The following is a 13,094-nucleotide window of genomic DNA, read 5'->3' on the forward strand; positions in this document are numbered from 1 at the left end:
ATTTTCATTTTCAAAAACTATGGCATTTATATGATACAGCTCGTTAGTTGGGTAAAAAGAAGCTTTAAAGGCACATTTCCATGTTGCTTTTTGCCGACATTGTTGTTGAGAGAGGAAATTGTCTTTTCAGTTTTCCTTGAAGAGATTTTTGAGTGCCCTCTCTCTCTCTCTCTTTCACATTGACAGTGGCAGAAGCAACATACTTGTTCAGTGAGGAAGAGTAATGTTCAATCTCAGACCTTCAACTGCGTAAGTAATGATCAGTAAGTGACTAGTTTGAGGATAAATGTATATTTTTACATTCTAGTGTATTGGAATGTTTTTGAGTTACTCCTGGGGGAAGAGCTGTTTTGTTTTTTGGGAGGAAAGATTGAAGCACAATAGAGATTACTCATTTTAAAGGTAGAAAGTGAATGAAAATCTTCGTCTCTTGTCTTGGCCACTTTGGTCTGGTAGATTGTCAATACTTTATAGTGTCACTCTACACAGAGCATAACCACAAAGGAAATTGACTAGATAAAACGTGATACACATTTTCCCTTTTAGCAGTGTGCGATAAGCTTGTTGAATTGTCACAGCATGTTATCTTCTTTTTTTTTCCCCCCAATAATGTTGTCTTGGAATTAGGAAATTATCGCTCAGCATGTTGGAACTAAAATTGGATGAAGACACCTTTGTTTTCTTTTTCATTTTTTGCATTTCTTGGGTTCTGTAGCGTGTAGTGTATTCAAATTCTTATGGGTGGGTGAGTCACTAGTTGCTTATAATGTTCTTGGAAAAAAAAAATTTGAGAGTCCATGCATGCATATCGAAAGTTCCTAGTCTAAATTTCGTGAGTCATAATTTTCAATTATTAGTCACCAAATTCTCATTTTTATTGATCTTTTTTTTTTCCTTCACTTGCCGGATTTGCAGATATCTATGGCAATTACAGTGCCAGATCACAGGACTAAAATCTTCCTTCTCGTGAGTTTGTAAAAAAGTCATTGCTCTCACTTCTGCGCTGTCTGTGAGAGGTGACTCCCTCTCTCCTTAATTAGAGAACTTTATTTTTTTAAAATTCATAATTGAATGGTTTGACAATTGAACTTGCGTCTTTGGTGCACACATCACCTTCTGTTTGTGTCTTCAAGATTTAATTATCTTACTGGTTTTCTTCTCATTCTATTAATGATCCAACTTCTAATGAATTGACCACTGCTTGTAATTCCTCAGCTTAACTCAATGCCCACATCTTCTAGTCTTGGAACTAACAATGGATTCTGCGTGATGAGTTAGTGACATAAATTTCATTTGAATGCTAGGAGACAGAGCCTTCCCTTTTACAGAACAAAGAAGAATCACTATGCTTTTGCTTTTCCTTTATAATGACTCTTTTTTTTTCCCTTTTCTTGGATTCTTTATAAATCACTTTGCTTTTGTAAATTTGTATATGGATTACTTTTTTAGATTTTATTCAAATCTTAGTGCCGAATACATGTTGGACTATTTTTTCTTTCTTTCTTTACAAAAAGTGCACTTCGCTTTCCCAAAAATTAAAAATTTTGAGCTGGAAAGCCTTTGAAAGAGAATTTTTTTTCCCATAAAAAGAAGCTGTAGTAATGTTCTCTCTCAATGATTTTGCTGAGCGTCACTATAAGATCTTTAAGGTTGAAAAGTTGTACATCCTGCCATTCCATCTGACAGTAGGGAGCAGCTTCTCAACTAGTTATTTATATGGTGAGCATGAGTATACTTGGTCATTTCTATGCTTTATTATGTTGTATGTTTGAATATGAATATTATTTTGTTCAAGATTAAAATTGTTGGTCTTCGCAGTTAAAGTAATGTTATCTGAATTCATCTGTAAACATCTGAATCCATTTTTCATTAATTTCTGAATTCTATTCTTTAAGACTCCAATTTGATGTGCTCATTCTCTATAGGAGGTTAAAAAAAGTACACTTATTTCCCTATCCATGACAGAATATGTCTTCTACCATCATGATGGGTTCTTCACTGCTTTCTTTTATTTTGTTCCATATAGTTTTAAGGGAAAAATTGATGTACCTTCTCCTCTTATCTACTCGATAGAAAAGAAAATTATGATTTCCATATGAAAGAGTGAATGGTGGTGTGCTTTATACCTGCTATTTGCTACGCTTCTAAATTAAGGTGTCATTGGTGCTCGAGTGTTTCTCCAACAAACAAACCAAGAGTGGTTTCTTTTGATGCTTGTGAGGAAACTGTTTGAGAGTACTTTTCTATTAAGGTGGTTAATGATCCCCCCATCTAATTTTGTTAATGTTTTTCCTTGCAAAATCAGGAGAACATCAAGGAAAGCTGAGTTCAGACTCAGAATCGCATGATTTCTTCATTTTCAATCTGAAGTAGTACCCATGAAGCCTCATTCCTTGATTCTCATGCTTATGATCTTTCTGTTCATACTTCCTATCTTTCCCCTGATTGTTGCTGACCTGAAATCTGATACACAAGCCCTCCTTGATTTTGCTGCTGCAATTCCACATGCTCGAAAACTCAATTGGAATTCTTCAACTCCAGTTTGCAGCTCTTGGGTTGGTGTAACTTGCAATTTAGATGGCTCCAGAGTGATTGCCATCCATATTCCAGCAGTTGGACTTCGTGGCTCCATCCCAGCCCATAGCATAGGGAGGCTAGATGCTCTTAAGGTCTTGAGCCTGCGATCTAACTACCTAAATGGAAATCTTCCTCCTGATATCACCTCCATTTCTTCCCTCCAAAGCTTATACCTCCAACACAACAATTTCTCTGGTCAGTTTCCTGCCTCTCTCTCAACTAAACTCAATGCACTGGATATCTCCTTCAACTCCTTCTCAGGTAGTATTCCACTCACATTTCAGAATCTGACACGACTCACAGTGCTAAACCTTCAAAACAACTCTATTTCTGGAGCCATCCCTAGACTGAACCTCCCAAAGCTCAAGCTTCTGAATGTGAGCTATAACAACTTAAATGGCTCCATTCCGTTTTCCCTCCAAAACTTTCCATCTTCTTCATTTGAGGGAAATTCCCTACTATGTGGCCCCCCTCTCAAGCATTGCTCCACAATCTCCCTGTCACCTTCACCTTCACCTTCACCTTCTTACTTGCCACCCTCATCAACAATCTCCCAAAACCAAAAGTCTATTCCCAACAAGAAATTTGGCCTTGGTTCGATCATTGTCATGGCTGTTGGGGGCTCTGCAATGCTTTTTCTACTAGTTCTAATGATCTTCATATGTTGTCTGAAAAGGACAGATGATGACGGCAAAGGTGTGTTAAAAGGGAAGGCCTCTCGTGGTGGGAGGAATGAGAAGCCTAAGGATTTTGGGAGTGGAGTGCAGGAAGCTGAGAAGAACAAACTGTTCTTCTTTGAGGGATGCTCTTATAACTTTGATCTTGAGGATTTATTGAGGGCTTCAGCTGAAGTACTTGGGAAGGGGAGTTATGGAACAGCTTATAAAGCTGTTTTGGATGAGGGAACTGCAGTGGTAGTGAAAAGGTTGAAGGAAGTTGTGGTTGGAAAGAAAGAGTTTGAACAACAGATGGAATTTTTAGGGAGGGTCGGACAGCACCCAAATGTTGTTCCACTACGTGCATATTACTTTTCCAAGGATGAGAAGCTTTTGGTTTACAACTACATGCCTGCTGGCAGCTTGTTTATGCTCTTGCATGGTATGCTTAATCTTAACCCTGATTCTTATTTAGTTTCATTTGATCTGACTGCTGCCCTTATGCAATTCTTTTCCACAATTTCTGCAACCGAAAATGTAGCAAAAACTTTTTGCACAGAGGGAACTAGTCTAGAATTTATTGATGGCCTCCAACAAAATGAACATAACCACATTTTTACAAAATAAAAATGAAAAACCTGTAAATTTTAACTTCTCAACATCGAAAGAAATATCAGACTTTCAGAAAGGCATCTTTTCAAGGGCCTATCCTATAGAAATAAACAATTGGGATCTTGGGTTTCTGAGAGTTGAGAGTTAACACTTGGAGGAGCCTCTTTGGGAGGGCTCAATAACATGTCGGAACACCACCTTAACTAAAATGTTTTCCCTTGAGTCTAACAATGTTATATTGACCAGTCACTATTGCGATTCCTGCTTGAATTGGGACTCAACCATTTAACCAATTGCATCACTCACACATGAAATTTCTAACAAAAACCTTTTCTATGTTTATAGTAAGAACCAAAAAGATAAGCCCTTCAATTAGCAAATTAGTACATGAATTTTTGATGCGTGAAGATTAAAAAAAAAAAAAAAAAAGTCACCTTCACCTTCACCTTCACCTTCTTACTTGCCACCCTCATCAACAATCTCCCAAAACCAAAAGTCTATTCCCAACAAGAAATTTGGCCTTGGTTCGATCATTGTCATGGCTGTTGGGGGCTCTGCAATGCTTTTTCTACTAGTTCTAATGATCTTCATATGTTGTCTGAAAAGGACAGATGATGACGGCAAAGGTGTGTTAAAAGGGAAGGCCTCTCGTGGTGGGAGGAATGAGAAGCCTAAGGATTTTGGGAGTGGAGTGCAGGAAGCTGAGAAGAACAAACTGTTCTTCTTTGAGGGATGCTCTTATAACTTTGATCTTGAGGATTTATTGAGGGCTTCAGCTGAAGTACTTGGGAAGGGGAGTTATGGAACAGCTTATAAAGCTGTTTTGGATGAGGGAACTGCAGTGGTAGTGAAAAGGTTGAAGGAAGTTGTGGTTGGAAAGAAAGAGTTTGAACAACAGATGGAATTTTTAGGGAGGGTCGGACAGCACCCAAATGTTGTTCCACTACGTGCATATTACTTTTCCAAGGATGAGAAGCTTTTGGTTTACAACTACATGCCTGCTGGCAGCTTGTTTATGCTCTTGCATGGTATGCTTAATCTTAACCCTGATTCTTATTTAGTTTCATTTGATCTGACTGCTGCCCTTATGCAATTCTTTTTCACAATTTCTGCAACCGAAAATGTAGCAAAAACTTTTTGCACAGAGGGAACTAGTCTAGAATTTATTGATGGCCTCCAACAAAATGAACATAACCACATTTTTACAAAATAAAAATGAAAAACCTGTAAATTTTAACTTCTCAACATCGAAAGAAATATCAGACTTTCAGAAAGGCATCTTTTCAAGGGCCTATCCTATAGAAATAAACAATTGGGATCTTGGGTTTCTGAGAGTTGAGAGTTAACACTTGGAGGAGCCTCTTTGGGAGGGCTCAATAACATGTCGGAACACCACCTTAACTAAAATGTTTTCCCTTGAGTCTAACAATGTTATATTGACCAGTCACTATTGCGATTCCTGCTTGAATTGGGACTCAACCATTTAACCAATTGCATCACTCACACATGAAATTTCTAACAAAAACCTTTTCCATGTTTATAGTAAGAACCAAAAAGATAAGCCCTTCAATTAGCAAATTAGTACATGAATTTTTGATGCGTGAAGATTAAAAAAAAAAAAAAAAACTTATGCTTATATGAATCATAGGCTCTAGTATCAGAAAGTGCCAAAATTTAAGTTGCTCATAGTTCGCAACAGAGCTGAAAACTATTTAGTCCTTCTAGAAGAAATTCCCTATCATTTTCTTAGTGAAACTGACTTAAAGTTAGTATAGAAACTTAGCTAAAATATTGACAGACATTCATACCTTATCAGGGATAGGATCACCCCAGATCAAATATTGATGTTGTTGTAGACGGCATGCTTTGTTTTGTTGTAATCTGCTCATATGCAATGGAAATGTGCATTGGTATAAAATCAAACTTGCATTTGGCCAAGGCCGACCACATGAAACAGTCAGTCACATGTATTTTTGTGTACCATCATTCGTAATGGTAATGATGATATTAATACTATCACTGCCCCACTCTGAAACTCTTACTATATGTTTCCGCACATAAACATAAATAAAATAGGAAACAGGGGTTCAGGAAGGACTCCACTGGATTGGGATTCAAGAGTGAAGATTTCCCTTGGAACCGCCAGGGGAATTGCACACATTCATTCAGAGGGTGGTGCCAAGTGTAGCCATGGCAACATCAAGTCCTCCAATGTCCTACTCACCAATGACCTGGATGGGTGCATCTCCGATGTTGGGTTGACTCCACTGATGAACTTCCCAGCAACCTTGTCTCGAACCACCGGATATCGAGCTCCAGAGGTGGCCGAAACACGTAAAATAACACAGAAGTCTGATGTATACAGCTTTGGAGTTGTCCTTCTTGAAATGCTGACAGGCAAAGTCCCACACCAATATCCAGGAGGGAACCAGCATGATGTGGTGGTTGATCTCCCGAGATGGGTGAAGTCTGTTGTCCGTGAGGAATGGACAGCTGAGGTTTTTGACGTGGAGCTGCTGAGGTACCAAAATGTTGAAGAGGAAATGGTGCAGATGCTTCAGATTGCATTAGCATGTGTCACAAAACAGCCTGACATGCGACCCCAAATGGTTCAAGTTGTGAAAATGATGGAGGAAATCAAGGACAAGAACCGCATGTCTTCTGAATCCGAGTCTAATGTGCAAACCCCATGAACACACAAGAGGTTTGGTACTATGTTACGAGGAACTGATAAAAATCCACTTTTCTGCTACCGATGAATTAGACTTTACTAGAATCTATTTCCATCTAATGTGGAAGGCAATTATGCCAAATTGCCAAAAGGCCTCTACTACTACTAGTAAGGAAAAGGCTTTCCTGCTCTCATGCATTTATGTTAGCACATATGAATTATGATGGGGCCTTGAATTAACTTTCTATTCTAGATCTTGACTACTATTTGTACTAATTTATTAGAACAAGAGTCAAGACTCAAAGAGGTCTCTTTTCCTGATTTTTCAGAAATAAAAATGTTCTATTTTGTGGGAGATCGTGTGTGTGAGTGAAACTTGGGGTTGAGGTGCGGCTGCTGCAGTAGTAAGTCATTGCCAATAATCTGAGCAACTAGTTTAGTTTGTTTCAGATTTAATGCATTACCTACTTGCCTTCCAGTTCAGTTCTTTAGAAATGATATATAAATTTACAAAATCCACTTTTTTTTTGTCTTCTACTATATAACACTACCGGTGGAATTGCAAGGTCCACAATACAACACATTGTACGAGTGAGTCCACAAGGTTAAACTTAAAACTGACAATGGCAGATGTTGACCGTGTTGTTGTGCATTTAATATCTGTTGGAAACGTACTAAACGGTATACACACACTACTGGATTATTGACCAATTCAAAGAATAAAATAAAGAGTAGTAGTTCACTATTGATTTGTATAATTGTTAGCTTATTAAGTTTAAATAGGACAAGTTCCTCAAAAAAAAAAAAAGAGTTTAAACAGGACAAATTGACTAAAACTAAAGCACACAAAGATGGTGACTTTGCAATCTGTTTCAGCGAGATAGTAAAAGGGTTTTTTTTAGTAAATTTACCCTGAAAGAAAAAAAAAAAAATAGAATGGTGCGTTGTTATTAGAGAATAGAAATGAATAGTGATAGAGATAGTCATAGGTGGTTCAATCCAAAACCAAAAGAAGCCACAGCCTTTACAAGCAAGCCGAAGAGCAGAAATGGAGTGGAGAAGAAGGGACTGTGATCACTATCCAAGACATACACGTCAGATGGTGGCCACCTCTTTATCATCGCAGCTTGTTGCTCTGGTTTCACCACTCTGTCATACATGGTCTTAATGTAGATGCGTGGAACCTTATCTACGTTATGATCCTCATCTGCCACTGCTACAAAACGAGCATTCTGTATTGCTTTGATCGGTCCTGGCCTCAAAAGCATGGCAGCTAGTGTGGAATCCTACAATTTTTATTTTTCATTGCATCTCATTTTTGTGATTATATATTTTCAAAAACAGTTCAACTGTGATCAATTTAAAATTACCTCGAGAGGGCTCAAATGATAGATAATTTTGCGCTGATATTCTTTCTTCACAAGGGCACTTGTGGGAGGTTGATCAGGACCCAATCCGAATCCTAACTTATATACATCGCCATATTCAGATAAATCAGGTACTCCCTGTTTGACATTAAAAGTAAATGACGATTACTTTACTCTTCTTCTTCTTAAATTCCCCGCATTGCCAACTCTAATTAATTTCATATTATAAAAGAAAACTTGCACACAACACAAGGGATGTTGTTGGGTCTATACATTAGATGCTGGCTATTTCCATGATAAAATTTCATTGTATTTTGGGTCTTAAACTTTCATTCTATTAATGTAATTTTGTGGGTTTTCATGTGGTATTTGTGAGGTGAAGTTGTCCAAGTGCAGAAATTGAATTTGGCTCCCATCAAAAAAAGAAAAGAAAAAGAAATTGAAGTTGGCTGCTTATGGTTTTCACTCCTACAAACTTGACTGGAAGAGGCGAAACTTGAAATTGAAAATTATGTTATAAACTCTACAATTCCGGACCTCTCTCAATATATATACTCTCATTTCCCATAAATTTGTAACCCTAATTCCCATTTGAAGTATGGGTGAAACCCAACAAATTTGAGAGTCAAACACATTCATTCTCTCTACCTTCTCCCTCTTAAAATAGCCATATACCATGAGAGAAGATTAAAACCATTACACCCATCACTACCTTTGAGTTTTGAATGTTAATTGGAGCTTGAGAATCATTGAAGCAATCTAGAATTATCCAAGTGACTTGGAGATTGCAATTGGAGCTCAATTGTGGATCCAAAGCTAGAGTAGAGAAAGGATTTGTGGAGTCGATTGCAATTAGTTTGAAGGGCCAAAGTACATTGTTTGTGTTTTAGTTTGGTGGTCTTTGTATGTAAAGTGTACTACAATTATCTATTCTAGTGGATTACTTGTGGCGAGAAGGCTAATATGCAGGGTTTTTCTTTTTGATAACACATTTGTGTGTTATGACTATGTATTGATTTTGTGTGGGTTGTTTTTACATAATGCATTCGTGCTTATGCTTGTGTTAATTGGTTAATCATTTTGATAATTGGACCTAATTGTTAAGTTAGCCTAAAATCAATTAAGTTGTAGATAATTCGGGGTCTAAATATATAGAGTTTGTGAAATCAACTCTTTTAGATGTCACCCATGTGACTTTATTTAGGTGACACAAAGGTATAATACAATGATTGTGCTGAATAATTTTACTCACTAGACCTAAAAAAAAAATTTAATAAAAAAAAAAAATCTTCAAATTGAGATTGGTGATATTTCAACACGTAGAATGAGGAGTTGACAAAAAGACAAGCCTTGCCAGCTAGTGATAGAGCTACAATAATTGAAGAGAGGAATGTCAGTCGGTAGGAACTAGGAAGTAGGAACGAAATTCTTAGCAAGGGCTTAGTTAGGGAGGCCGGCCCGTTATTGCTTTTCAATCCCCTTGGACATATAATTTTATTTACTAGTATATGTTTAGATAATAACATATATTTTGGTAAAGCTAAAAAAATTAAAGAACAGAAGGTTGAAAAATTGTGTTTATGGAGTTATTATAATAAGGATTTTACTAATGTGTACCCTAGAGTTATTATAATAAGAATTTTACTAATGTGTGTTCTTAATTTCTATTTTTGGAAAAAAAAATTTCGAAAATTGAAAAAATAATGACAGCTTTTTTAATTCTCGAAAAAATATTTTTAAAAATAGAAAGTTTAATGTGTGCCCTAAGAGTACACATTAACTAGACCCTTATAATAATTGAACAAGTGTTGGATTCCCATGATCTGCAATCTGCATGGGAGTCACGTGCCTAAGTGGGACAGTACTGCTGACACCCCCTTCTCAGTCTGAGTCAGTCAGGCATCCAACTATCCCATTTTTTCTTTTCTCTTTTTACTTTTACACCAAAATTGGTAGGGTAAGACATATATCCACCAGTTGCGTTACGTGACGCGCTTATAATTATATAAGATATGAAACAGAGCAGGTGGGAGGGAATATCATATGGCCGCACAGAGAGCACAGTAATCGTGAATTGGAATTGGAATTGGATTTTGCCCAACACACCCAACAATTGTTCGTGAAGACAGTTGGCAACCCCAACTCTATCTCTACTCCACCACTCCCTTTGTGAATCTCTAAAACTCTAGCTAAGCTAAAGCAAATACTATAACACAATGAATGTGACAAAACACCTGGTCCTTAACCTTGTCACTCTCTGCTGAGTGCTGACTGCTGACTGCAAACCAAACCCTTTCCTTTCCTCCTTCATTCACATTCAATTCAACGCTGCCCAGCCATCATCGATCGGCTGTTTCTAGCTAGCTAGTTTCTACCCTAATAAAAGCTTTCTAAACTAAATAAAATACTGTATATATAGAGAGCATGAGTCAGCCAAGCCAACTAGTTCAAGTAAAAATTCAGATTTCATTTCAGACCGAAATAGCAGTGGAAGAGCTAAAACTAGTATATGTTTAGATAATAACATATATATATATATATATATATAGGTAAAGCTAAAAAAATTAAAGAACAGAAGGTTGAAAAATTGTGTTTATAGAGTTATTATAATAAGAATTTTACTAATGTGTGCCCTAGAGTTATTATAATAAGGATTTTACTAATGTGTGTCCTTAATTTCTATTTTTGAAAAAAAAATTCAAAAATTAAAAAAATAATGACAGTTTTTTTAATTCTCGAAAAAATATTTTAAAAAATATAAAGTTTAATGTGTGCCCTAAGAACACACATTAACCAGACTCTTATAATAATTGAACAAGTGTTGGATTCCCATGATCTGCAATCTGCATGGGAGTCACGTGCCTAAGTGGGACAGTACTGCTGACACCCCCTTCTCAGTCTGAGTCAGTCAGGCATCCAACTATCCCATTTTTTTCTTTTCTCTTTTTACTTTTACACCAAAATTGGTAGGGTAAGACATATATCCACCAGTTGCGTTACGTGACGCGCTTATAATTATATAATATATGAAACAGAGCAGGTGGGAGGGAATATCATATGGCCGCACAGAGAGCACAGTAATCGTGAATTGGAATTGGATTTTGCCCAACACACCCAACAATTGTTCGTGAAGACAGTTGGCAACCCCAACTCTATCTCTACTCCACAACTCCCTTCGTGAAACTCTATAACTCTAGCTAAGCTAAAACAAATACTACTACTAAAACACAATGAATGTGACAAAACACCTGGTCCTTAACCTTGTCACTCTCTGCTGAGTGCTGACTGCTGACTGCAAACCAAACCCTTTCCTTTCCTCCTTCATTCACATTCAATTCAACGCTGCCCAGCCATCATCGATCGGCTGTTTCTAGCTAGCTAGTTTCTACCCTAATAAAAGCTTTCTAAACTAAATAAAATACTGTATATATAGAGAGCATGAGTCAGCCAAGCCAACTAGTTCAAGTAAAAATTCAGATTTCATTTCAGACCGAAATAGCAGTGGAAGAGCTAAAAATGGTTTAGAAAACTTTACATCCTTGACATCTTCGTCAGTCATGTAGCCCAATTTTAGCATGGTTGCTGCCACATACACCACTAGTCGGATTTTCTTTGCAAACTTATGAGTAGCCTCAGTTACACTCAGCCCACCAGCACTATGCCCCACCAAGATTATCTGTCAAAAACAAATCATGATCATTGTCTTTTCTATAGTTAAATCTAAATTAATGATGAGCCCCAGTTAAAATATAAAAATCCTTTATAAATAAATAAAACGAATTGAATTAACCTGTTCATTGTCGGGCAAAGCAGACATGAAGTCCATGAGTGGCTTATTGTAGTCATCAAAAGAAAGCAGGGAATCGGCATGTGTTTGATCTATTCCAGCGCTTCTGAGGTCAACACATGACACCCTATAGCCTGAATTCTCCATAAGGCACCGGATTTTGTACCAGCACCAACCTCCTCCACCTATACCATGCACCAGCACAAAGTGAGGCTTCAACCCTCTCTCTGCCTCTCTCAAACTAACAACCTTCTCTCCCATGGTTTTATTTATTTGCCGAAATCAGCTTCGCTATGCCTATGCCTATGTTCTTCCCGGTTGTTGATGTTTATATATATATATATATATATATATATGTGGACTATGGAGGAGAGTTGGGAATAGTCTTGGGTTGTCATCATTGTTGCTTTTACGATATCTCTTCTTCTATTATTCAATTATTATTCGATAATTCGAATAGTCAAGGAGTTTTTTTTCTACGCGGGCCAGCTCCATTATAAGAATTTTTTTTAGTCCTTTTATCAAGTGCATGGGACATGTGCATCACCCCTTGATTTTCTTATAGAGATTTACTTAAAATTTAATAGAAATTTAATAGATTCTTGATTCTATCACACCTAATAACATCTTAATAAATTCTTAATTTGGCTGAATTTATATATGCGTATCAGAATTGATTGAGTGTGATTGTGTTTATTTTTAAATATGTGATAAGATGATGTAACATATTAGGATTGGAAGGGTAAAACATGAGTTATACACCACGTCCTTATATAATTTAATATCTTCCTTATAATACATATAATTAAATTTACTCTCATATATATATATATATATATATATATAATAACTTATGGACATTCTTAATTTCTTATATTAAATGATACTCACTCTTCTCACATTCATGATGGTCTCTATTATAAATTTAATGAGTGAACCTCACCAGAAGAGGGAGCACCATTCATTGTGCTCTGAAAGTACTTAAAAATTAGTCAAGAATTACTCCTCTTTTATTAATTATTATCCCATAAAATAATTGACTATAAAAAATGCATTCCTCCTGTCTTGCTGCTGATTGGGTTATTTAAATATAAATATATATCCTCTCAAAAAAAAAAATAATATATATATATATCCATTTTTGAAGTAGGTTCTTTATTATTCACGTATTGGAGATCAACAATATCCTTTTACTTTTGACTGATTGGGTTATCTTATTTGAATATATCTATTTGACCATGGTTTCCTTATCTCTTTGATATGGCATGTTGGCCACAAAATATCGTAATTTCCGCCCAACCAATGGGAAGAAAGAAAGTAACACTGACCAAAAAAAACAATTTTAATTATAGGGAAATGTTAACGAATATCCTTAGAGTATTAGTTAAAAATTCATTTAAAGAAAGTTTTTATGAGAAAAAAAA

At 36.4% G+C, this 13,094-nt stretch overlaps 2 protein-coding genes across 5 annotated transcripts; one reads left to right on the forward strand and one right to left on the reverse strand.

Moving 5' to 3' along the window:
- LOC111986081 (probable inactive receptor kinase At5g58300) lies at nucleotides 1-6,871 on the forward strand. 4 transcript variants are annotated; one of them, XM_065774491.1, is made up of 5 exons: nucleotides 1-263; nucleotides 916-1,016; nucleotides 2,306-3,087; nucleotides 4,280-4,873; nucleotides 5,922-6,871. In XM_065774491.1, exons 3-5 carry the CDS (start codon nucleotides 2,379-2,381, stop codon nucleotides 6,536-6,538), a joined length of 1,920 nt encoding a protein of 639 aa, XP_065630563.1. In that variant the 5' UTR covers nucleotides 1-263; nucleotides 916-1,016; nucleotides 2,306-2,378; the 3' UTR covers nucleotides 6,539-6,871. The 4 variants fall into 4 exon arrangements, with proteins under 4 accessions (XP_065630563.1, XP_065630562.1, XP_065630565.1 ...); XM_065774490.1 differs by having other exon boundaries at nucleotides 1-249; XM_065774493.1 differs by lacking the exon at nucleotides 1-263 and adding an exon at nucleotides 385-402.
- Nucleotides 6,872-7,438: 567 nt separating this feature from the next.
- Nucleotides 7,439-11,999, reverse strand: LOC111986107 (methylesterase 17). The gene is made up of 4 exons (XM_065774494.1): nucleotides 11,674-11,999; nucleotides 11,419-11,559; nucleotides 7,887-8,021; nucleotides 7,439-7,802 (listed from the first exon to the last, which is right to left on the reverse strand). The coding sequence occupies exons 1-4, from the start codon at nucleotides 11,929-11,931 to the stop codon at nucleotides 7,500-7,502; spliced, it is 837 nt and encodes a 278-aa protein (XP_065630566.1). The 5' UTR covers nucleotides 11,932-11,999; the 3' UTR covers nucleotides 7,439-7,499.
- Nucleotides 12,000-13,094: the final 1,095 nt, after the last annotated feature.

This window comes from Quercus suber, unplaced genomic scaffold, assembly GCF_002906115.3.
Source record: "Quercus suber isolate HL8 unplaced genomic scaffold, Cork oak 2.0 scaffold_93, whole genome shotgun sequence".
Taxonomy (NCBI): domain Eukaryota; kingdom Viridiplantae; phylum Streptophyta; class Magnoliopsida; order Fagales; family Fagaceae; genus Quercus; species Quercus suber.

Excerpts from the sequence above, each read along its gene's own strand:
- LOC111986081 (XM_065774491.1), top strand. The coding sequence starts at position 2,379 with ATGAAGCCTCATTCCTTGATTCTCATGCTTATGATCTTTCTGTTCATA. Across the intron at positions 3,088-4,279 it reads AATCTCCCTGTCACCTTCAC|CTTCACCTTCACCTTCACCT; the intron begins CTTCACCTTCAC and ends AAAAAAAGTCAC. Across the intron at positions 4,874-5,921 it reads CTTGTTTATGCTCTTGCATG|GAAACAGGGGTTCAGGAAGG; the intron begins GTATGCTTAATC and ends TAAATAAAATAG.
- LOC111986107 (XM_065774494.1), bottom strand. The coding sequence starts at position 11,931 with ATGGGAGAGAAGGTTGTTAGTTTGAGAGAGGCAGAGAGAGGGTTGAAG. Across the intron at positions 8,022-11,418 it reads CTGACGAAGATGTCAAGGAT|GGAGTACCTGATTTATCTGA; the intron begins GTAAAGTTTTCT and ends AATGTCAAACAG. Across the intron at positions 7,803-7,886 it reads ATCATTTGAGCCCTCTCGAG|GATTCCACACTAGCTGCCAT; the intron begins GTAATTTTAAAT and ends TAAAAATTGTAG.